At 43.4% G+C, this 24,092-nt stretch overlaps 1 protein-coding gene across 1 annotated transcript in view; it reads right to left on the bottom strand.

Moving 5' to 3' along the window:
* MEIOC (meiosis specific with coiled-coil domain) overlaps positions 1-24,092 on the bottom strand; it is a 127,054-nt gene that overhangs the window by 23,399 nt on the left and 79,563 nt on the right. The window contains exons 4-5 of the mRNA XM_056547939.1: positions 7,491-9,105; positions 1,637-1,771 (exon numbers count right to left, since the gene is read on the bottom strand). Coding sequence (XP_056403914.1) covers positions 1,637-1,771; positions 7,491-9,105 — 1,750 coding nt within the window. The remainder of the gene's footprint in view (positions 1-1,636; positions 1,772-7,490; positions 9,106-24,092) is intronic.

Raw genomic sequence — 24,092 nt, 5'->3', positions numbered from 1 at the left:
CTTCTCCTTGCCAGTTCCTATTAAGACGGTGGCAGCGGTCTGGTTGGTGGTCTCTGGGCATTTTCCGCAGCTGGTGGTGTCTCATAGGGCACCCCTGTGGGCTAATCCTCATTTGGAACACCTGCGGGAGTTGGAGGCAGACGGATTTTGGATCTCCCAGGGACTCAAATTCGCCATGCACTTATTTGGAGAGGACTGTGTCTTTCCTTCATTTGCTGAAGTTAGAGAACCTTTTCTTGTCCCTCAGGATGCCCACTTCAGGTATCTCCAATTGCAACATTCGGTCTCTATGCAGTTTGGTTCACTGGAAGTAACCCCTGTGTTTAATGATTTTGGAGTTGCTCCTGGGGACTGCCAACCTGCCTAAGCCTCTCACCCAGAGTTATGCTTTATTGCAATCAGTGGGTCCAGACCCGTTTGCTGTTGCACAGTTAAAATGGGTTGAGAATATTCCTCATCTCTCTGGGGACATGTAGAAGGAAGTAGTCAAGACGTATTACCCTACAGTGGTTAGTGCCCGAGATATGCTCATTCAATCCAGGTTCGTCCTCTGTTTGTATTATACTCCTGTTAGACTTCATTGCATGGGGGTCTCGGGGGCGGATGTTTGCTTTAGGAGTGGGAGGGAGAGATACTTTTCTGCACGCGGTTTGGACTTGCTCTTGTGTTGTGCCCTTCTGGAGGGAGGTGATGTAATTCTTGTCAGACCATTTAGAAGTCCCCCTTGTTTTGATGCCGGAAGTATGTTTCTTGGGAGTTATAAATGGTTTAGGTGACGGGTTCTTATAGGCGCATATTGATACGTTTCCTTTTGTTTTGTGCAAGCAACGTCACAGTGATGGCCTCCTCTGTCCCAATGGATAGCCCTAGTGAATAAATATGTTCCCCTATATCATGCTTTGTATATCAGTCGTAAATGCCCCAAAAAATTCGTCAGGGTCTGGATGCTGTTGGATGTTTCTACTGGTTTCTCAGCCTTAGGGTGCTAATGTGGATAACTGGCGAGCTCCCAGGATATGTTGTGGTGTGAGTGTGAATGGTATTTCTGTAGTCTGGTGTTAATGTGATGTTGTTCTGGTGGAGTCTCCTCACTCCTGTACTTATAGGAGTCTATGATCCTTGAATTTGGAATATAACTTTGATTCTGTATATGTTTGGTCCTATAATCTGAATGTCATTTTGGTGCAGTTGGGGAGGGTCCTCTATGGACTGTTTAATTGTCTGTTAATTGAATGGAAATGTAATAAAAATATTTAAAGAAAATGAAAAATAAATAAAAGGAATTCCTCCTCAAATTAAAGCCCAATAAACTTCTAGAGGAGTCCACACTCCAACTTCTGCCGTTATGCCCCCTCCCATAGACATGAAGGGATCGGGTGCGACGTCACGAGGGGTCGTGGCGTCACATCTCCAGTTCCGAAAACTTCCTGATTCCGAGCCTGGAGATGCAGCTCCGCATATAATGCGGGTACTGCAGGGACATCGTGGGGGGGGGTCCCACATCTTATCCCCTAACCGGAATACCCCTTTAATTCGGGGTTTATTCACATACATACATAAATTTACTGTGACTAGCCATAACTAAACATTATTAATCATAGGCCATAAGGAAAGAGGCAAGAGGTATTGTGCTTACTCTGGCTTGTTCACGTAAATTATCCACTATCAAGCGGTCTACTCTTGAGGGGTTGGCAGTCAATCTTGGGATAGGAGGATTGTTTGTGCTAAAAACCTTCATCCCGGGAAAGTATTTCATAAGAAGAGCTTCCGTCTGGAACAGATAAACATCTTTTGTAGAAAATCCACAGCACAAATAAAGATAGTAATAGTCTGTTGTCTGCTGCTATATAATTTTACAAATTATTAACCCACATGTCTTGGTAACAGGAGGACATATCAAGAAACTGGCAAAAGATGTGTGATCGGGGTATTTAAGCTACTTAATGATAGGAAAATCTTATTTTTCTCAGGTTGTCCAAATTTTAGCAATTTCGTTTTTTTTCTCCTCTCCCAATAATAATAAAGCTTAACCACTTAAGGACGCAAGGCATACCTGTACGCCCTGCGCCCGGTCCGATAAATATAACACTGGGTCACGCCGTGACCCCACGTCATAGCGGGTTGGTCACGGCGGCTAATGAAAGCCTGGACCCTGGGCTAATAGCGCTTGGCACCGATCGTTGTGTCACCCGCTATTAACCCTTTAGACACATCGTTCAAAGTTGATCGCTGTGTAAAAAGTAATACAAATACACTCCCGGCAGCTCAGTCGGGCTGATCGGGACCATCGTGGTGAAATCTCGATGTCCCAATCAGCTAGAACGCGAGCGGAGGGTGCCTTACATGCTTCCGTCTCGTCTGATCGGCGAATGATTACTCCAAGCCTGAAATCCAGTCTTGAGCAATCGGCCGCCGATAACACTGATCTTTGGCGTGTTAATGCACGACAATGATCTGTGTAACAGATCAGTGTGTGCAGTGCTATATAACACTGCAAAAAAAATTATAAGTGTGTAAAAAAAAAAAAAAAAGTTATTAAAGATAATTTAACCCCTTCCCTAATAAAAGTAAGAATCACCACCCTTTTCCAATTTAAAAAATAAATAAATAAATAAATAAATAAAAAAAGAAGGTATAAATAAAAATAAACATGTGGTATTGCCGCATGCGGAAATGTCCGAACTATAAAAATATATAGTTAATTAAACCGCACGATCAATGGCGTATGTGCAAAAAAAATTTCAAAGTCCAAAATAGCGTATTTTTGGTCACTTTTTATATTATGAAAAAATGAATAAAAAGCGATCAAAAAGTCAGATCAATACAGAAATGGTACCGATAAAAACTTCAGATGATGGCGCAAAAAATGAGCTCTCATACCGGCCCTTACGCGAAAAAAAAAAAAGTAATACAAAATCAAACCTATATAAGTAGGGAATCATTTTAACCGTAAGGACCTACAGAATAAAGATACAGTTTCATTTTTACAGAAAAATGCACTGAGTAGAAACAGAAGCCCACATAAGTTACAAAATGGCATTTTTTCTTCAATTTTGTCGCACAATGAATTTTTTTTTCTGTTTCCCCTGTGGATATTTTGGTAAAATGACTAATGTCACCTCAAAGTAGAATTGGTGGCGCAAAAAATAAGCCATAGTATGGAATTTTAGGTGCAAAATTGAAAGCGTTATGATTTTTAGAAGGTGATGAGGAAAAAATGAAAATGCAAAAGCGGAAAAACCCTGAGTCCTTAACCCCTTAAGGACCAGAGGTTTTTCCGTTTTTGCACTATCATTTTTTCCTCCTTACCTTTAAAAAATCATAACTCTTTCAATTTTGCACCTAAAAATCCATATAATGGCCATTTTACCCAAAAATCTACAACGAAATGGAAAAAACTAATCACTGTGCGACAAAATTGAAGAAAAAAAAACACAATTTTGTAACATTTGGGGGCTTCCATTTCTACGCAGTACATTTTTCGATTAAAATGATACCCTACTTATATAGGTTTGATTTTGTTGTACTTCTGGAAAAAAACATAACTACATGCATGAAAATGTATACGTTTAAAATTGTCATCTTCTGACCCCTATAATTTTTTTATTTTTTCGCGTACGGGGCGGTATGAGGGCTCATTTTTTGCGCCGTGTTCTGAAGTTGTTAGTGGTATCATTTTTGTACTGATCGGACTTTTTGATCGTTTTTTATTCATTTTTTTTCATGATATAAAAAGTGACCAAAAAGACGTTATTTTGAATTTTGGATTTTTTTTGCGCACACGCCATTGACCCTGCGATTTAATTGACTATATATTTTTATAATTCGGGCGTTTCCACACACGCCGATACCACATATGTTTTTTTATTTACACAGTTTTTTGTTTTTTTTTATGGGAAAAGTGGGGTGATTCAAACTTTTATTAGGGAAGGGGGTTAAATGATCTTTAAAGGGGTATTCCAGGCCAAAACTTTTTTATATATCAACTGGCTCTGGAAAGTTAAACTGATTTGTAAATTACTTCTATCAAAAAATCTTAATCCTTCCAATAGTTATTAGCTTCTGAAGTTGAGTTGTTGTTTTCTGTCTAACTGTTCATGTCCCGGGAGCTGTGCAGTTCCTATGGGGATATTCTCCCATCATGCACAGCTACCGGGACGTGACATAATCATTGAGCAGTTAGACAGAAAACTTCAGAAGCTAATAACTATTGGAAGGATTAAGATTTTTTAATAGAAGTAATTTACAAATCTGTTTAACTTTCCGGAGCCAGTTGATATATATATATAAAAAAAAGGTTTTGCCTGGAATACCCCTTTAACTTTTTTTCCACCATAGGGTGCTATAACACTGCACACACTGATCAATTACATTGATCAATGGTTTCTCATAGGAAACCATTGATCGATGATTCTGCTGCTTGACTGCTCATGCCTGGATCTCAGGCACTGAGCCGTCATGACACCAGGAGGCAGGTAAGGGGACCCTCCTTGTGTCCTACAGCTGTTCGGGACACCTCAATTTCACCACGGCGGTCCCGAACAGCCCCCTGAGCTAGCCGGGGGTAGTTCAGTTTCACTTTAGATGCAGCGATCAACTTTGACCGCCGCGTCTAAAGGGTTAATAACGGGCGGCACCACGATCAGTGCCAAGCGCTATTAGCCACAGGTCCCAGAGGTTGTTAGAATTTGTACTTTGTACTGACATCAATTATTTAACTACAAAATCTAAGGTGAAGTAAAAAAAAAAAATATTTGTGAGGGGAAATTGAATTAAAACAAAAACATTTTGTAAATGTGGGGGCTTCCGTTTTACGCAGTGTGCTTTTCGGTAAAAAGGACACATTGGGGGTAAGTAACTAATGTGATTCTCGGGTTTTGCACCCAAATTGTGTTGCACGCTTTATTTGCCAGAATTTGCAACCAAAGAACCTAACAAACTCTCCATTTTACACCGTAAAAGGGGTGTGTCCCCGACCGTTTGAAAAAATCCCAACATTTTATAATTGTTTCCACATAAAATGTGGTGGATCTGAGCTCTGGAAAACCCGACGGCTCAGAGCCGTTGTAAAAAAAAGCAAAATGTAGGAAAATTTTTTTTTAAATACTGTGAAAAAAATTGAGGAAAAAACCCACCAAGAAAATTACACTTCACTAAATCAGGGCAATAATCTTTATTCTGGATGGCCATGATTACAGTGATACCTAATTTATATAGGTTTATTTTATTTTACTATGGCACAGCATTGATCAGTATTTGCAATCAAAAGATGAGGACAAAAAGTAGTGAATAAAATGTAAAAATATACATTTTTAGTCCCTTCCCTGATAAAATTTAGTAGCACTCCTTTTTTTCATTTTTCAAATAATGTAAACATAAATAAACAAGCATATATGGTATCGCTCCGTGCAGAAAAGTCCGAACTAAAAACTATAATGAAACCGCAGGATCAATAGCGCAAACTTAAACATACAAGTCTAGAATTGCTGATTTTTCATGGTGCAGATGCCCTCCTATAGCTCCCTATAAAGGGAAAATGTAAGTGTTATAGGGGTCAGAAGAGGAAAATATTAGGCCTATTCAAGTTATAATTTTTTTAAAGTGGTAAAATAAAACAAAACCTATATAAACTGGGTATCATTGTACTCATATGGACCTACAGAATAAAGATAACATGTCATTTTTACCAAAAAAGTGTACTACTTAGAAACTGAAGCATTTTGTAAAATAGCAGGGGTTCTCAATTTTGCCCCACAAATAATTATTTTGTGTTTCAGTAGATTTTGTGCTAAAATGGGTGATGTCATTACGAAGTTCAATTGGTGGTACAAAAAACAATCCCCCACATGGGTCTGTAGGTGGAAAATTTAAAGTCTTATGGTTATTAAAATGTAAGGAGGAAAAAAATCACTACATCCTTGAGGGGTTAAATGTTCTCAGGGCCCAGTCGCATAAGGATGTTCTGTTGTCTCGTTTTGCAATTTATAAATTCCTTGACCTAAAAAATGGTGCATGGTAGCATTAACTGGTAGCAAGGCTATTGTATGTACATTCAATGATCAATAGCATCAGCGTATGAGACTAGTAATATCCGCATCATTTATAGGGTGATATGGTTGGCATACAATGTTAAGAGTTTGTGGTACTTTGCATCACAGGCTGTGTGCCTAGCGTGGCCTTAGCCACCAAACAATAAAACTACATATCTGCTACCTGTGAGTTTAGTTTTAATTGATAGCATATTTGATACTGCAGATGCGCTACTGCCCTTCCTTAAAGTGTGCTTCCAGCTGTTTAACCCGTGTCCTGCTCACAGCAACAATCCGCCGCTACAAGCAGACAAATAGGGAGCTGCGAGTCACGCGTGATGTGCACCTCTTTTCAGACATCGCAGCCGCTCCCCCTGCTCCCTGAGTGTGGCCACGGTGTCTGGAGTACACTGCATAAGCACGCACAATTCGCAGCTCCCTCTGTGTCTGCTTGTAGTGGCGGCGGACTGCTGCTGCGAGCAGTACAAAGGTGGAAAACAGCTGGAGGCAGTCCTTAGAGTTGCCCATCAGATTGCTTCTTTCATTTTGCAGAGGCCTTGTTAAAAATGAAAGAAGCAATCTGATTGGTAGCAATGGGCAACTTTTCCTTTGCAAGGGTTTTGATAAATCTACACCTGTGTGTACATAAACTTCTGAGCCACTGGGAATGTGACTAAAGAAAAAAAAAAGCTGAAATAAATTCACTATTTCTCACATTATTCTGACATTTCACATTCTGAAAATATAGTAGTGATCCTACCTGAACTAAGAAAAGGAATGTGTACTAGGATTAAATACCAGGAATGATGAAGCAATAACTTTTATTAACTATGACTAAGGAGTATGTGAACCTCAACTGTACAAATTAAACAAATGAAAACAGAAATCCAAAACCACCAGGACCTCACAAGAAATACTGGTGCATGATTGTGGTGTAATAATATATCAGGAGACCATGCTTCAAATCCTTGTTTGATTTATTTATATATAATAAAAACATGTATATTATTCCTAGCACCGGGCCCTTGTGGTAGGAACCTAAAAACACTTCAGATACACACTATTACTGCACTTTAATAGTATGTATCTGAAGTGTTTTTAGGTTCCTACCACAAGGGCCCTGTGCTAGGAATAATATACATGTTTTTATCTTTTTTTATGATTATAAATAAATCAAACAAGGATTTGAAGCACGGTCTCCTGATATATTTTATTATTATACCACAATCATGCACCAGTTTTTCTGGTGAGGTCCTGGAGGTTTGGGATTTCTGTTTTCATTTGTCTAATTTTTATATAGCACCTTGGGGGGGGGTATAGGTGAACATCCGACCTATCCTCAGACCTTTGTAGCTGTGAGCTGCACACTGTTTTTTTGTCTTTATCATGTACAAATTAAACAAAAACTTCAAGGAGAAATCATTTTCATTCCATGCCTATACAGCCATGTATTGCTCATACCTTTTTCCTTTCCTTTTCCAGAGTTCTACACTGTTCATAACAATTGTCCAGACGAAGGCGAAGTTCACTTCCAGGTAGATTTCTAGTCTTCATTGACCTCTGAGTGCTTAACATAGCTCCTGAGACTTGAAGGGAGGGATCCACAAGGTCACAGATCTGTGGCCACACTTGGCTCTGGTTTTCATAAGAATATGGATCATGGCAGTCATTAACTGGGTAATTGCTGTGAACCAAGTCATTAAAAAGGGGCAACCTGAATTTACTAGAAGAGATTACATTGCTTCCCATGTCACCCATCAGCAGTCCATTGGATAAATAAATATTCTGTGGAAGGGTTAGTTTGCTGCTATTTAGTGACCTATTATCAACACTTCTATTCATTAGATTACTGTATCTAGGAGCACTACTAGAATACCCCTTGTTCTGTACACAAAATGATATGTTCTGCTTCTTCTCTGAAGTGGTCTTCTTGACATTTCTCTCTGAAGAGTTGTATACACTTGATGCATTCTCATATATACCATTTAAAGTCTTCAGCCTTTTTTCAGCCACAGACTCAAAGTTAGATTCCTCTGTAGTTTTGTCAATATCCTCCAGTGTCTTGTCAGCACTACTGTAACCATGGTCTAAGGATGGATATGAGCGATTTTCACTGGAAAACATTTGGGTACTCCCACCAGATATAAGTGGAGAGTATGAATTAGAATAGTGCGAAACAATTCCATGGTGTTTCTGAGGCATCATTAAAGGATTACTTGACCTCACCTGATTGTTGTACAGGTTTTGAGAGCTTCTCTCCATCCGGCCATTTGTCCACGATAATTTGTTCAAGTCATTGCTACAGATGGAAGACATAAGGCAGGAAGACTTTATGAAGTCTGGATTTTGGAGTTCTTGCTTGGGTGTGGGCTTTTGAAAGTGATCAGTAAATGTCATATTATTTCCCCCCAAATTGCAGCCATAATCATACTCGGGCACATATATGGAATGTTTCATAAAAGGTCTATATGATACTAGGTGTGTTGTCTTTGGGATAGCAATCATTTGGTCTGGTATAGGATTGTCAAATGTTTGGCAATTCTTTTTTGCTGGGAACAAGTTACTGTATGTATCTGCATCTAGGAAAGGTAATTCAGATGCTAAATTAATGCGTGATTTCACATTCTGAAAGCCAGTCATGGTATGTTTATTGTGCATGGCTTTACTATGATTGCTCATATCATAACTATTATCTTCTTCCTTAAGGTTATATCTGTTCAGTGGTGAAACTATGGTATCTCTCTTCTGAATGGAGTCGTTGGGTAGTTCAGATAAGAAAAAGCTATTGGGATTAAAATACCTAAGGGGATTTATTTTGGCACTGACATTAAAATTCTGTGAAGAATCAGTCTTGTACTTATATAGGCAATGTTCATCTTTATCCAAATCATTTAATCCATGGTATAGATTCTCCGCTTTTTGTGTTTCTGTATTGAGGGCAGGTTCTGTACCATGTAAACTCTGCTGCAGACTGATCACATCCTCAGATTGTCTTAAATCTGGGAATAGGTTGTGGTGATCCGATAGTTTATTTATATTACATGGCCATTCAGATTTCAAAATAGGAGAACAAAACCTAATAAAACAATAAAACAAAATCAGATGTCTTACAGGATTCATAATTCTACTTTTAATGATAATAAAACTGTAATTCTAAGACAATAAACTAGGACATCTACAAAGCATAACAATATAGACTCATTGACAAACAAAGGAGTTGTTGGAATCAAATAGAACTTTATATTTGTGAAGGGAATGATTAAACAATGCATTCAGAAAGTCTTTCACATTTTGTTATGCTGCGGGCCTTTCCTTATTTACTAAAATTAAAAACTAAAATAATGGATTAACATACTGTAAGTATTCAGACCGTTTACTCAACACTTAGTTGAGTAAAGGGTCTGAATACTTATGAATTATGTATCGTTGGCAGTGATTGCAGCCTCCGTGTCTTGTGTCCCCCATCGCCCTGATTACTTGTTATTGGGAACTGGCTACTTTTCTGTTTCTGTGCCCTTCCACAGATTACAATCCCCCAAATCCTAAATTTCAAGGTGGAAAGTGACTTTTTCCCCCCTCTCACATATCGGTTGCCCCACCCATTACATAACAGCCATGCTCCCTTTGTTCATATGACTTGCCCGACATCATCTGATACACAAGCTGTGGATCTGTGTGATGTTAAATGCATGCAAATGTGCACTGGAAACGTCATCACTGGGCTAGCTTCACACACAACAGACAAAGAAGGCAAGCTCGGACTTATGTCGTATTGTCTGGGGCTGCAAAGCAAGTTGGGAAATGTCCGAGACCACACTCATTTTGTAGGTTGCAAAAAAATAACCTTTGGGGGGGGGGGGGGGGGGGGGGGAAAGAAAGACATTGGTGACTAGACTAAGGGTGGGTTCACACTACGATTTCACTCAACGGTTGCCGGATCCGGTTGGGGAGCAAAAACTGAGCGCTCCTGTATTACAGCCGGACCCGGCCGTATCTAATTAATTTAACCCCTTAACGACGGACGTAAATGTACTTCCTGGTGATGCGGTACTTAACGCACCAGGACGTACATTTACGTCTTAAGCATAACCGCGGTCATCGGAGCGATGCCCGGATCATGCGTGGAAGGACCCGGCTGTTAATCGCAGTCAGGGACCCGCCGGTAATGGCGGACATCCACGATCCCGCGGATGTCCTCCATTAACCCCTCAGATGCCGTGATCAATACCAATCACGGCATCTGCAGCATCGCGGTCACTTAATTAGATGATCGGATCGCCCGCAGCGCTGCCGCGGCGATCCGATCATCCAGCACGGCAGCCGGAGGTCCCCTCACATGCCTCTGCTGTCTTCCGGGAGTCTTCTGCTCTGATCTGCCTTCCCGCAGACCAGAGCAGAAGATGACCGATAACCCTGATCAGTGCTATGTCCTATACATAGCACTGAACAGGATTAGCAATCGAGTGATTGCTTTATATAGTCCCCTATGGGGACTATTAAAGTGTAAAAATAAAAGTAAAAAAATAAAGTAAAAAAAAAAATGTGAAAACCCCCTCCCCCAATAAAAACGTAAATTGCCCCATTTTCCCTATTTCACCCCCAAAAAGTGTTAAAAAAAATATTTTATATACATATTTGGTATCGCCCCGTGTGTAAATATCTGAACTATTAAAATAAAATGTTGATATCGTACGGTGAACGGCGTGAACGTAAAAAAAAAAAAAGTCCAAAATAGCTGCTTTTTTATAACATTTTATTCCCCAAAAAATAATAAAAAATGTATTAAAAGTTTTATATAAGCAAATATGGTATCAATAAAAAGTACAGGTCGCGGCGCAAAAAATTAGCCCTCATACCGCCGCTTATACGGAAAAAATGAAAAAGTTATAGGTCTTCAAAATAGGGGGATCTTAAACGTACTAATTTGGTTAAAAAGTTTGTGATTTTTTTTAAGCGCAACAGTAATAGAAAAGAATGTTATCACAGGTATCATTTTAATCGTATTGACCCAAAGAATAAAGAACACATGTCACTTTTACCATAAATTGTACGGCGTGAAAACGAAACCTTCCAAAATTAGCAAAATTGCGGTTTCCTTTTTAATTTCCCCACACAAATAGTATTTTTTTGGTTGCGCCATACATTTTATGGTAAAGTGAGTGATGACATTACAAAGGACAACTGGTCACGCAAAAAACAAGCCCTCATACTAGTCTGTGGATGAAAATATAAAAGAGTTATGATTTTTTGAAGGCGAGGAGGAAAAAATGAAAACATACAAATAAAATTTTCTTCGTCCTTAAGGCCCAAATGGGCTGCGTCCTTAAAGGAGTACTCTGAAGCAAACTTTTCTTATCCCATTGTAAAGCCAGCAATAAGTTAAGTAAAAAACTCAATTACCTCAGTTGCCTTACCTGAACGCATCCCTGACTTTTCCCAAATCCAGAAGTACAGGCTGTATGCTATGATTATGAATTTCGTACCCCATGCATGCTGTGGGCCGGGGCCATGTTGGTAACGAAACGTCACCATGTTCAAGATCCTCCCCACCGTATGCCGGCCTCCCAGCCACAATTAGTTCACTCCCACTATTGCACAGCCCAGCGAAAGACGGCTGTGCAAATGCCTCACAGTGCCTCCAGCCTATCAGCGCAAGCCGAACGCGCCTGCGCAGTCCTCCTTTCCTGGGACCGGACATGTGATCTGTTTAGGCCAATGATATGGGGAGTAGAAAAAAGTGGTCCCTATATAGGATTGAGGTGCCTTAATAAAATGTAACTTTTAATAGTTAATCACTTAAAAATATTGTCTTTATCAAATGATAGTGCTCAAATAGTGCAACCAAACTAAAAAAAAAAAAAATATATATATATATATATCAAGCAAATCAACGATAGAGAGCTAGTTGGCTAGCGTATGGCACTCATATATCAGCCTCGGGTCGTGATAAAGGCTGTAACAATTAGTACTTGTCAACATGCCACCATATCAAAACTGATACTATAGGAACAGAATAACCGCATTTTAAATATATTGTTTTAGAGTCCCTTGTCCCAACGCGTTTCCATGGGTGGAACTGGTAAATAACTTTGTTCCCACCACTTCATCAGGGGACTAGAAATCAACTTCATATATTATAAGTATCCGAATAGTAATATGGAGAACAGATAAATTGTACTCCAAATAATATACAAGAATATGGTGTATCACTGCCTGTGTCTCTCTAATAGCTTAAAGCGATCAGTTATCCACCGTTTGTTCCCCTCAGGGTCCTGGGCGCATCCTAGAATAAACACAAAAATCTCCCTTAGCAACATGTTGTAACTCACCAGGAATCATGCCTGACAGGGATTTAGGGCTTGTACTCACGATTATGTGTGGATACTGGGCTAGCTTGAGAGACCACCGGGTGCTGTAAAGGCAATGTGCCTACATTAGATATCTATAGAGACGCCATACAGACAAGTGTGTAGTGTGGAGACCATAGTATTGTTCCAGATGTACTTACAGTTTGTTGATAGAGATGCACACAAAAAATGATATCCCTGATAGTTACACTGCCGTAACTACCAGGGATATTCTCAAAACATCTAAGGAAGTCTGCAAAGAAGATGTAGGTACGAGCAGTGTCCTCCACTGTCAGCTGGGTACAGAAGCGGGGAAGCGAGGGGGGTTGGGGGGGTGGGTTTATAACAATTACTAGGGCGGGGAAAGGATGAGGTAGGGGAGGGGGTGAGTAGATGTGAGGCACGGAGGGACAGGAAGCTGGAGCATAGCAGCATGGAGGATGACGATTTTTACGTCATCCTCCACACCACCATAACCCGGAAGTACCGGGAACTTTGTGGCCCTGCAGTGGGAAAACGGCTGGACCTATTTTTGAAAGAAGGACATGGATAGAAAGGTACAGCCGTGGAGAACATTTTGGGTTAATAACATAGTGCACCACAGTACTCCTTTAACCCCTTAAGGACGCAGGACGTAAATGTACGTCCTGGTGAGGTGGTACTTAGCGCACCAGGACGTACATTTACGTCCTGTGCATAACCACGGGCATCGGAGCAATGCCCGTGTCATGCGCGGCTGATCCCGGCTGCTGATCGCAGCCAGGGAACCGCCGGCAATGGCCGACGCCCGCGATCTCGCGGGCGTCCGCCATTAACCCCTCAGGTGCCGGGATCAATACAGATCCCGGCATCTGCGGCAGTTCGCGATTTAAATGAACGATCGGATCGCCCACAGCGCTGCTGCGGGGATCCGATCATTCAGAACGCCGGACGCAGGTCCCCTCTCCTTCCTCCGTCCGGCTCCCGGCGTCTCCTGCTCTGGTCTGATCGAGCAGACCAGAGCAGGAGATGACCGATAATACTGATCTGTTCTATGTCCTATACATAGAACAGATCAGTATTAGCAATCATGGTATTGCTATGAATAGTCCCCTATGGGGGACTATTCAAGTGTAAAAAAAAATGTAAAAAAATGTCGAAGTAAAAAAAAAGTGAAAAATCCCCTCCCCCAATAAAAAAGTAAAACGTCCGTTTTTTCCTATTTTACCCCCAAAAAGCGTAACATTTTTTTTATAGACATATTTGGTATCGCCGCGTTCGTAAATGTCCGAACTATTAAAATAAAATGTTAATGATCCCGTACGGTGAACGGCGTGAACGAAAAAAAAAAAAAAAAAAAAGTCCCAAATTCCTACTTTTTTAATACATTTTATAAAAAAAAATTATAAAAAATGTATTAAAAGTTTTTTATATGCAAATGTGGTATAAAAAAAAAGTACAGATCATGGCGCAAAAAATGAGCCCCCATACCGCCACTTATACGGAAAAATAAAAAAGTTAGAGGTCATCAAAATAAAGGGATTATAAACGTACTAATTTGGTTAAAAAGTTTGTGATTTTTTTTAAGCGCAACAATAATATAAAAGTATATAATAATGGGTATCATTTTAATCGTATTGACCCTCAGAATAAAGAACACACGTCATTTTTACCATAAATTGTACGGCGTGAAAACGAAACCTTCCAAAATTAGCAAAATTGCGTTTTTCGTTTTAATTTCCCCACAAAAATAGTGTTTTTTGGTTGCGCTATACATTTTATGATATAATGAGTGATGTCATTACAAAGGACAACTGGTCGCGCAAAAAACAAGCCCTCATACTAGTCTGTGGATGAAAATATAAAAGAGTTATGATTTTTAAAAGGCGAGGAGGAAAAAATGAAAACGTAAAAATTAAATTGTCTGAGTCCTTAAGGCCAAAATGGGCTGAGTCCTTAAGGGGTTAAATGAGCCGTCCGGAGTCAATCTGTGACTCCGGTCGGCACATTTTTGCCCCGTATCCGGTTTTCTGACCGGACCTAAAACTATGGTATGCGGTCCGGTCAGAAAACCAGATACGGGGCAAAAGTGAGCCGACCGGAGTCACCGTTTGATTCCGGTCAGCTCACTGAAATTAATTAGATATGGGCCAGGTCCGTAGAGTGAAATCATGGTGTGAACCCACCCTAAAGTTGCCAGCCCTTTCTCACATTCAAAGATCCAAAAATCCCGGAATACCCCTTTTTTCTTCATCCTTTGACCCCATGATGCCAGGTTATAATACTGTGTAATATGCTTCTATTACCTCTGTGCGCCGCTTTGTCCCATTTTCATGCATAGGACCCACATATCCAGAAATGCTGTAGCGTAAGACATTTTATTTTACTGTTGTCTATGACTTTTTCCAGAATTCCATTCCAGGCCAGAAGGAATATTGTTTTATTGAAACAGTAAAAAACCACCAGGTTACAGTAGGAATACCATCAATACAAAGGCATCAAGATCAAAGTACAGCATATTGTTGTACCTATTGACGCATAAACTAAACATTCCAAGTGAAACTCGGAAAAAAATATGTAGGAAATTCCGACATCAACATAAAAAAAAAAAAGAACAGAGAACATAACAGTGCATTCCTGCAAAAGTGAAATCATCTCCATCCTGCCCAAACCGAGCAAAACAGAGTATATAGCATAACTGATGTTTGTGTCAAGGCTGCCTGAACTAAAGGGGAGATAGAAAAGAAGGGGGGAAGACATATTAAAGGGGTTATCCAGGAAAAACATTTTTTTTTATGTATCAACTGGCTCCAGAAAGTTAAACAGATTTGTAAATTACTTCTATAAAAAAATCTTAATCCTTTCAGTACTTATCAGCTATTGAAGTGGAGTTGTTCTTTTCTGTCTAAGTGTTCTCTGATGAAATGTGTCTCAGGAACCGCCCAGTTTAGAAGAAAATCCCCATTGCAAACCTCTTCTAAACTGGGCGGTTCCCGAGACACGTGTCATCAGAGAGCACTTAGACAAGAAAAGAACAACTCAACTTCAGAAGCTCATAAGTACTGAAAGGATTAAGATTTTTTTAATAGAAGTAATTTACAAATCTGTTTAACTTTCTGGAGCCAGTTGATATATATAAAAAAAAGTTTTTTCCTGGATAACCCCTTTAACGTTATAGAAAGATACGGAGTAGGAATAACACAAATGCTAGCGAGAGACAAGTGAATACACAATTATGGTATCAAGGAGTGTGAGTTACGGACCTCAGCAGGTGCCCATTGTGTAAGAGGGGAGGAGCAACTTGTAGAACTTGTCAGGACATTTCCTATTCTTATAGAAAATATGCATAAATGGGAGAGATCCATTAACTAATTTTTTTCCATTTAGAACATGTGGGAGGTCTAGGATCCATCCAACGGAGGGGCACCGTTTTACATGCTAGAAACAGAGACTCCCAGAGGAGTATGCGGATATCATGTGGCCACACCTCTTCATCCAGGGCACTAAATAGACAGAGAAGAGGGTCTCTAGGGGGCATAGGTTGTACAATAGAAGCCAAAAACTGAAGGACCTCCATCCAAAACTGCACCGCATAGGCACAGTCCCAGATGAGATGCCAAAAATCCGCCCTAGGTGCATGACAACGATGGCATGCCGCTGAGGCTGAACAACCCATAGCCAAAAGTCTAACAGGGGTAATATAGCTATAATGGATAATATATAATTGAAACAATTTATTATTTGCCGCTGGAGATACCAAGGTGTGAGACGCCTGAACCTCCTCCCACTGTCCAGCGGAAATCTCAGGTACATAATATCGCCAGCGCCGCTCAGCTGGGATAGGATGAGCAGTAATTTTCGCCTGGATGAGGTGTGTGTAGAACACAGAGATCAGGCCCCTGGGATCTAAAGACTCTAATCAAGGGATAATCAGAAATGGGGGGGGGTACCCGTAGGAAACTGCCCCTGCAGAGCATGACGTCATTGCAAATATTTGTAGAAAGAATTTCTATGCACGTTGTAAGAATCTTGCAGCTGGGCAAAGGACATCAATACTCCGTCAGTGTAAAGGTTAGACAGGGAAACAATGCCCAACCCACTCCAGAAGCCGGAGTCCAGAAATCCCAGCAACTGAGGTAGGTGGAGGTTATGCCACAGTTGTCGGTCAGATGGCACATCAGTAAAAGTACCGTATTTTTCGCCATATAAGACGCTCCGGCATATAAGACGCACCCAATTTTAAAGGAGGAAAATCTAGAAAAAAAAGATTCTGAACCAAATACTGTAGTAAAATATTTTATATCAGTATAGTTCCCCCACAATAGTTGGCAGTATAGTTCCCCCACAATAGTTGGCAGTATAGTTCCCCCACAATGGTAGGCAGCTCCTCCCCCCCTCCCCCCACAATAGTTGGCAGTATAGTTCCCCCACAACAGTAGGCAGCTCCTTCCCCCTCCCCCCCACAATGATTGGCAGTATAGTTCCCCCACAATAGTTGGCAGTATAGTTCCCCCACAATGGTAGGCAGCTCCTCCTCCCTCCCCCCCACAATGGTTGGCAGTATAGTTCCCCCACAATAGTTGGCTGTATAGTTCCCCCACAATGGTTGGCAGTATAGTTTCCCCACAATAGTTGGCAGTATAGTTCCCCCACAATGGTAGGCACTGGCAGCTCCCCCCCACAATAGTTGGTAGTATAGTTCCCCCACAATGGTAGGCAGCTCCCCCCCCTCCAAAATGGTAGGCAGCTCCCCACCCTCCACAATGGTAGGCAGCTCCCCACCCTCCACAATGGTTGGCAGTATAGTTCCCCCACAATGGTTGGCAGTATAGTTCCCCCACAATGGTTGGCAGTATAGTTCCCCCACAATGGTTGGCAGTATAGTTCCCCCACAATGGTTGGCAGTATAGTTCCCCCACAATGGTTGGCAGTATAGTTCCCCCACAATGGTTGGCAGTATAGTTCCCCCACAATGGTTGGCAGTATAGTTCCCCCACAATGGTTGGCAGTATAGTTCCCCCACAATGGTTGGCAGTATAGTTCCCCCTCAATGGCTGGCAGTATAGTTCCCCCACAATGGCTGGCAGTATAGTTCCCCCACAATGGTTGGCAGTATAGTTCCCCCACAATGGCTGGCAGTATAGTTCCCCCGCAATAGTAGGCAGCTCCCCCCCACAGACATACAGCTTCCAGCCATATACAGTGTACGGCTGGAGGCTGTATCTCTGTGTGCTGCCCCCACAGTGATCCGGTCACTGCTCCTCTGGCCCAGTGTCACATCTACTGCTATGGCCTATGGACCATAGCAGTAGGTGCCGGGACCGGAGGAGCGGTGACCGGAACGCTGAAGATTACGCGCCGCCGGTCACTCACCAGGCCCCGGTCGGCGCGCGTCTTCCTCCGGTGCCTCTATGGTTGTACGCACGGGACGTCACTGAGGTCCCGTGCGTACAACCATAGAGAGGCAGAGGATCGCAGGAAGACCGCAGGAGGACCGGAGGAGGACGCGCATCGGCCGGGGAATGGTGAGTGACCCGCGGACATCCTTATGTCCCGAAAAGATTTTTCGGGACATAGGGATGTCCGGCATAGGAAAACCTATGATTTTATCTGCCCGGGCCGGCTCCTGTGTGCGGCTGCAGGCGGGGGCCGGCCAGAGCAGGTAAAAACTAATACTGTATATTAAAAACCAGGGGGCCTCCAGCTGTTGTGAAACTACAACTACCAGCATGCCCAGACAGCCTTTGCCGGTCCGGGCATGCTGGTAGTTGTAGTTTCAGAACAGCTGGAGGCCCCCTGGTTTTTAGTATACAGTTATTAGTAATTCACTTGCCCGGCACCCGGAACTGTATGTTCCAGGCGTAGGGCAATAAACATAGCCGGTGAGAGGTGAAGAATTCACCGGGGGTCATGAGGCTGCTGCGGGTGGGGAGCGGGTAGTCAGCGCTGTACCGCACCGCCGCAGCCTCTGTACTTACCGCTGACTTCCCGCTCTCGCCCGCAGCAGCCTCGGGCGTATATTCGCCGTATAAGACGCACCAACTTTTCCCCCCACGTTTTGGGGAAGAAAAAGTGCGTCTTATACGGCGAAAAATACGGTATGTATCCCTTTAGCTGCCTAACAAACCTGTATCGCTATTTTGTGGAGGGGGAGCCTCCCAAGCAATGTCGAACCCTCCAAGAGGGAAAGCAGGGAGGTAGCATGTTTAAATCTAGCTAGGATTTGTTCAGGACCAGGCATGGGGTCGGGCAAAACCCAGGACCTTAAGTATCTGAGTTGGCTGGCCAGGTAGTACAGATAGAAGTCTGGGAGTGCCGCTCCTGCCTCTTGTTTAGGGCGCTGCAAAATCGACAAGGCCACCTTCCGTCTATACGGACCCCATTTGAAAGGCGACATTAGAGACTTAAGAGAATTGAAAAAGGACTTAGGAACAGGGCCAGCAGAATGCTCCTGACAATATATTTATGGAGAATAATCAGTTTAATTAGATTTATACGGCCCCGCCAAGGGGAGAGAGCCCCATATTTTAAATTTGGAATGCACATAAAGGAGTAGGAGAAAAATATTAGAGTGGAGATCTAAGGTAGGATCTTGAACAACCGGTAGGCCACATACTACTGAAGGCCAGTCCCCCTCCAACAAAAGCATGAACACAGATTTTGCCCAGTTGGTGCATAGGCCCGAGAAAACACCGAACCTATCCATCAAGTTAGTAACATAAGGTAAAACAATCTTGGGCCTGGACATGAATAAGGCCATATCATCAGCATAGAGACCTATGCGGTCGTCCCCGCCTCCCAAATACATGCCCTCGTATGTAATATCTTACCAATAAGGAGCGCCAGAGGCTCCACCGCCACCGCAAACAGAAGTGGCGACAGTGGGCACCCCTGACGCATCCCCCGTCCCAAGGGAAAAGGCAGGGAGCAAATACCGTTAACCATGGCGTCAACCTGTGCCATTGGAGATTTGTAGAGAATAAATATCCATTTCCGAAAAACAGGGCCGAAGCCAAATCTACTGAGCACCTCCTGCAGATAGACCCATTCAATGAAGTCAAAGGCCTTGGCCGCATCAAGTGCCGCCGAAGCCCAATTACCCCGCAGTATAGTACCTGCCTGGACAGCAACCTGCACCCTCCGCATGAAGCAGATTGGTCGGGGTGGACAATTGTAAGAATGACTTGATTCAACCTATTGGCCAGTACTTTAGAAAGAATTTTGTAGTCAAGGTTTAACAAGCATATGGGTCGATAGGAACCACAGTCCATAGGATCTTTGTCAGGTTTCAAAATAACCACTATGGTGGCTTCATACAGGGAGGGGGGAAGGGCACCTGAACGGAAGGCCGAAGTATACATGTCACAGAACCGGTAGAAGGAGTTCAGAATAACGGAGGTATAAATCTCAACCGGGAGCCCGTCGGGTCCCGGCGCCTTACCTGTGGCCATATCTTTAATAGCTTGCTGTATCTCTTCAAGAGAGATAGGGGCATTTAAAAACTCCCGGTGCGTATCAGAGAGGGTGGGGAACTGGATGCCATCCAGGTAGGCTTGCAGCTGTAAAAGATAGTATTGAACTTTAGAACTATATAGATCCAAATAAAATGAAGAAAACTGGCTAGAAATTGCTTCATTATCAATAAGGGTCGACCCATCCAAGGCTCTAAGTTTCAAAATAACGGAGGAGGAAGAATTTTGGCGGACCAAATGAGCCAATAGTTCACTAGACTGATTACCATGCTGAAAATAGTTTTTTAGTAAAAAACTATTTTCTATTTATTTTCTCATTTAAATGTAGCATATACTGGCGTCCAGCTAAGAGCCAAGCCACTTTACGAGCCTCCGATGCGTTCCCAACATACCATGCTTCCAGGTCAGAGCACCTGGCCGCTAATTTTACCTCTCTACGGCAGCCCTCCCTCATTATGTAGGAAGAGTAGAGCGGAGACAGCCCCACAGATATGCTTTTAAGGTTTCCCATACCAACGTTAAGGGGGTATCAATTACATTCAACAAAAAAAAACACCTGTAACTGATCAGGGATCCTATCTGAGGGGCCGATAAGGTCTAACCAAAAGTGATGAATCTTTCAATGGGGAAAGCCACAGGCCGCACTCACAGATAACGTCAGCTGTAGTGGGGAGTGATCAGAAACCCCACAGGGAGCATAAACAACATCAGATACCAAACGAAGTAGCCAAAGCATTACAAAGGCCTATACAAGAGCGGCATTTCGACCTGGAGAGAGGCAGAGTAAACTCTAAGAGTAGGATGACGGGCCCTAAAGACATCTATCCAACCCACCTCCTCCAGTAAAGAGGCAAATGGTGTGGTCTGTGTGGCAAGAGGCAGAGCAAGGGGTATACCATGTAGACTATGTCTATCTAGAACAGGGTCTATAAGTAAGGTAAAGTCACCAAGACAATTGGTCCTGGCAGTGGGATAGTCAGCTGCCATGTGTATTATGTCCAGGGAAGCAGGAGGTGGCACATACAGGAAAAGTAAGACATATGGGACATTATGTATTTAAGCATGAATAAACAAATATCTACCATGGGGGTCTCTACAAGTAGTAATGGGGTCCCATCTGAGTGACCTATGTATCAAGACAGACACAACTAGAGTACAAAGTATGGAAAGAGTGTAGGGACCACTGTATGCACGGGCGGGAGAGTGTTTCTTATCTGGTGTGAGATGGGTTTCCTGCAGGGAAACAATGTGGGGGTTAAAGGAAAGAAAGAGGGGGGATGGAAGAGAGAGGGGAATGGGGTATGCAGGAGAAGAATGGCTAAAAAAGGAGAAGAAATAAACATAGCGGAGATCAGCCAGAGGGAGGGGAGGAGAGGAGAGTAGCAAAGGCAAAGGAAGAAGGCATAATGAGCAGCAGCAATAATAATAATAATAATACCCTGTGGACCAAACTAAGGCACAAAGTGGGGGCTCTACTCCTGGGGCTGGATAGTCCCAAACATCAAAAGAACTCACGGTACCATGTACGTAGTGCAGGGTAGGACGCTCTCTCAGCTCCGGTCCAAATAGAAAGAAAAAAACGGGCATGTTACGGATGGCTGCTAATCGCCAGCAGGGTCAACGATCTGTCGGTCGCCTCTCCGGCGGCGGGATAGCCACTCGTCCGCTTCCTGACGGGAGGTGAAGAGCACCGCCTGGTCGCCATCAACCATCCATAACCGGGGAGGATAGGCCATAGAATACAGGATACCTTTTGGCTTTCAGCCGACCTTTCACAGCAGCAAAGGTGGCGCGTCTGCGTTGAAGATCTGAGGAGAAGTCGGGGAAGATGGACACCTGTGCGTTATCAAACGTGAGATCCATGATCCTTCGGGCAGCTCGAAGCGCCACATCTCTGTCGTTACAATTCAAGAGCCTGGCTAGAAATAGCCTCGATGGAGCTCCGGGTACAGGGGGCCGGGCAGGTACTCTGTGTGCCTTCTCCACTGCAAATGCTAAGGAGAAGGGTGCATCAGGGAAAAGTTCTTTCAACCCCCGCTTCATGAAGGCACTAGGGTTTTGGCCTTCAGCCCTCTCCGGAAGGGCTATGACCCACAGGTTGTTCCGACGCAGCCAGTTCTCCAGATCATCATTCTTTTGCTTTGCTAATTCGACCAGGGATCTAAAGGGTAGCAAGGGATTCAGGTACTGGAGCCACCGTGTCCTCCACCGCAGAGATGCGGCATTCAGTCTCAGCTACCCGGTCTCTCAGTGTCTGGAGATCATGGTGCAGCAGACCCACATCTACCTTCAGCTCCTCCAGTTTGTCCATCAGAGAAGTACTGGAGGCCTGGATGGCCGATAGCAGGAGTTCACTCACTTCTTTAACCACTTAAGGACCAAGGGCGTAAAGGTACGTCTTTGCTCCCTGGTACTTTAGAACCAAGGGCGTACCTGTACGCCCGTGAAAATTTCGGTCCCAGCCGCCCGCCGACCGGACCGGGGTGACTGCTGATATCTATCAGCAAGCATCCCGCGCAAATGCCCAGGGGTGGGGTCATCAGACCCCCCCATGTCGCTAGTGAATTGACACTAGCGATTTGCGCCGATTCCGGGTCATGCGGGTCTATGGTGACTCGGAATATAAGGGGGATCGTGGATGTAAAAGACACCTACGATCCCCCTGAAGGCACAGGAGTGAGGTGGCAGGGGTGGCACCCCTCCTATACCTGCTTTTGGTCGCCAGAGGCGACGACCAATAGCAGATCGGGGGCGGGGGGGGGGAGAGGTGATAACTTTCGGTTTCCCTGTTCTGCCCACCCACAATAGGCGGGGCAGGATTGGGGAACCGAAGAGGACCGATGGCAGAAGATCCACTTACCCATCCGGAGGCTGCGGGTGACGGCGATCGGCGATGTAGCGCGGCTGGCTCGCTGGATTGTACGGAAGCCGGTGAGTTGCCTAGCAACATCTGGAGGGCTACAGTCTGAGACCACTATACAGTGATCTCTAAACTGCAGCCCTCCAGATGTTGCAAAACTACAGCTCCCAGCATGCCCACACAGCAATTTGCTGTCTGTGCATGCTAGGATTTGTAGTTTTGTAACATCTGAAGGGCGACAGTTTGGAGATCACTGTGCAGTGGGCTCTAAACTGTAGCTCTCCAGATGTTGCAAAACTGCAAATCAGCATGCCCAAACAGCAAACAGCTGTCTCGGCATGCTGGGAGTTGTAGTTGCGTACCTCCAGCTGTTGCATAACTACATCTCACAGCATGCCCTTCGGTCTGTCAGTACATGGTGGGAGTTGTAGTTTTGAAACAGCTGGAGGTTTGTCCCCCCCCCCCCCCCATGTGAACGTACAGGGTACATTCACACGTGCAGGTTTACAGTGAGTTTCTTGCTTCAAGTTTGAGCTGCAGTAAATTTTTTGCCGCAGCGCAAACTCCTAGCGGGAAACTCACCGTAACCCGCCAGTACGAATTTACCCTAAAAACACTACACTACACTAACACATAATAAAGGGTGAAACACTACATATACACCTCCTTGCACTGTTCCCCCCCCCCCCCCCCCAATAAAAATGAAAAACGTATTGTACGGCAGTGTTTCCAAAACGGAGCCTCCAGCTGTTGCAAAACAACAACACCCAGCATTTCCAGGCATGCTGGGAGTTTAGCAACAGCTGGAGGCACCCTGTTTGGGAATCACTGGCGTACAATACCCTATGTCCACCCCTATGCAATCCTTAATTTAGTCCTCAAATGCGCACGGCGCTCTCTCACTTCAGAGCCCTGTCGTATTTCAAGGAAACAGTTTAGGGTCACATATGGGGTATTTCCGTACTCGGGAGAAATTGCACTACAAATTTTTGCGGGCTTTTCCTCCTTGTACCCCTTATGAAAAGGAAAAGTTGGGGTCTACACCAACCTGTTAATGTAAAAAAATTAAAAGTTTTACACTGACATGCTGGTGTTGCTACATACTTTTTATTTTCACAAGAGGTAAAAGAAAAAAAAGACCCCCAAAATTTGTAATGCAATTTCTCCTGAGTACGGAAATACCCCATATGTTGGCGTAAAATGTGTATAGATACCCCATATGTGGATATAAAGTGCTCTGCTGGCGAACTACAATGCTCAGAAGAGAAGGAGCACCATTGGGCTTTTGAAGAGAAAATTTGTCCGGAATTGAAGGCCATGTGTGTTTACAAAGCCCCCCGTGGTGCCAGAACAATTGACCCCCCCCCCACATTTTGTAATGTAATAAGGGGTAGAGTGAGCATTT

Source organism: Hyla sarda, chromosome 12, assembly GCF_029499605.1.
Source record: "Hyla sarda isolate aHylSar1 chromosome 12, aHylSar1.hap1, whole genome shotgun sequence".
NCBI lineage: Eukaryota > Metazoa > Chordata > Amphibia > Anura > Hylidae > Hyla > Hyla sarda.
The sequence above is the reverse complement of the archived record's forward strand: the minus strand, read 5'-3'. Positions and strand labels throughout refer to the sequence as shown.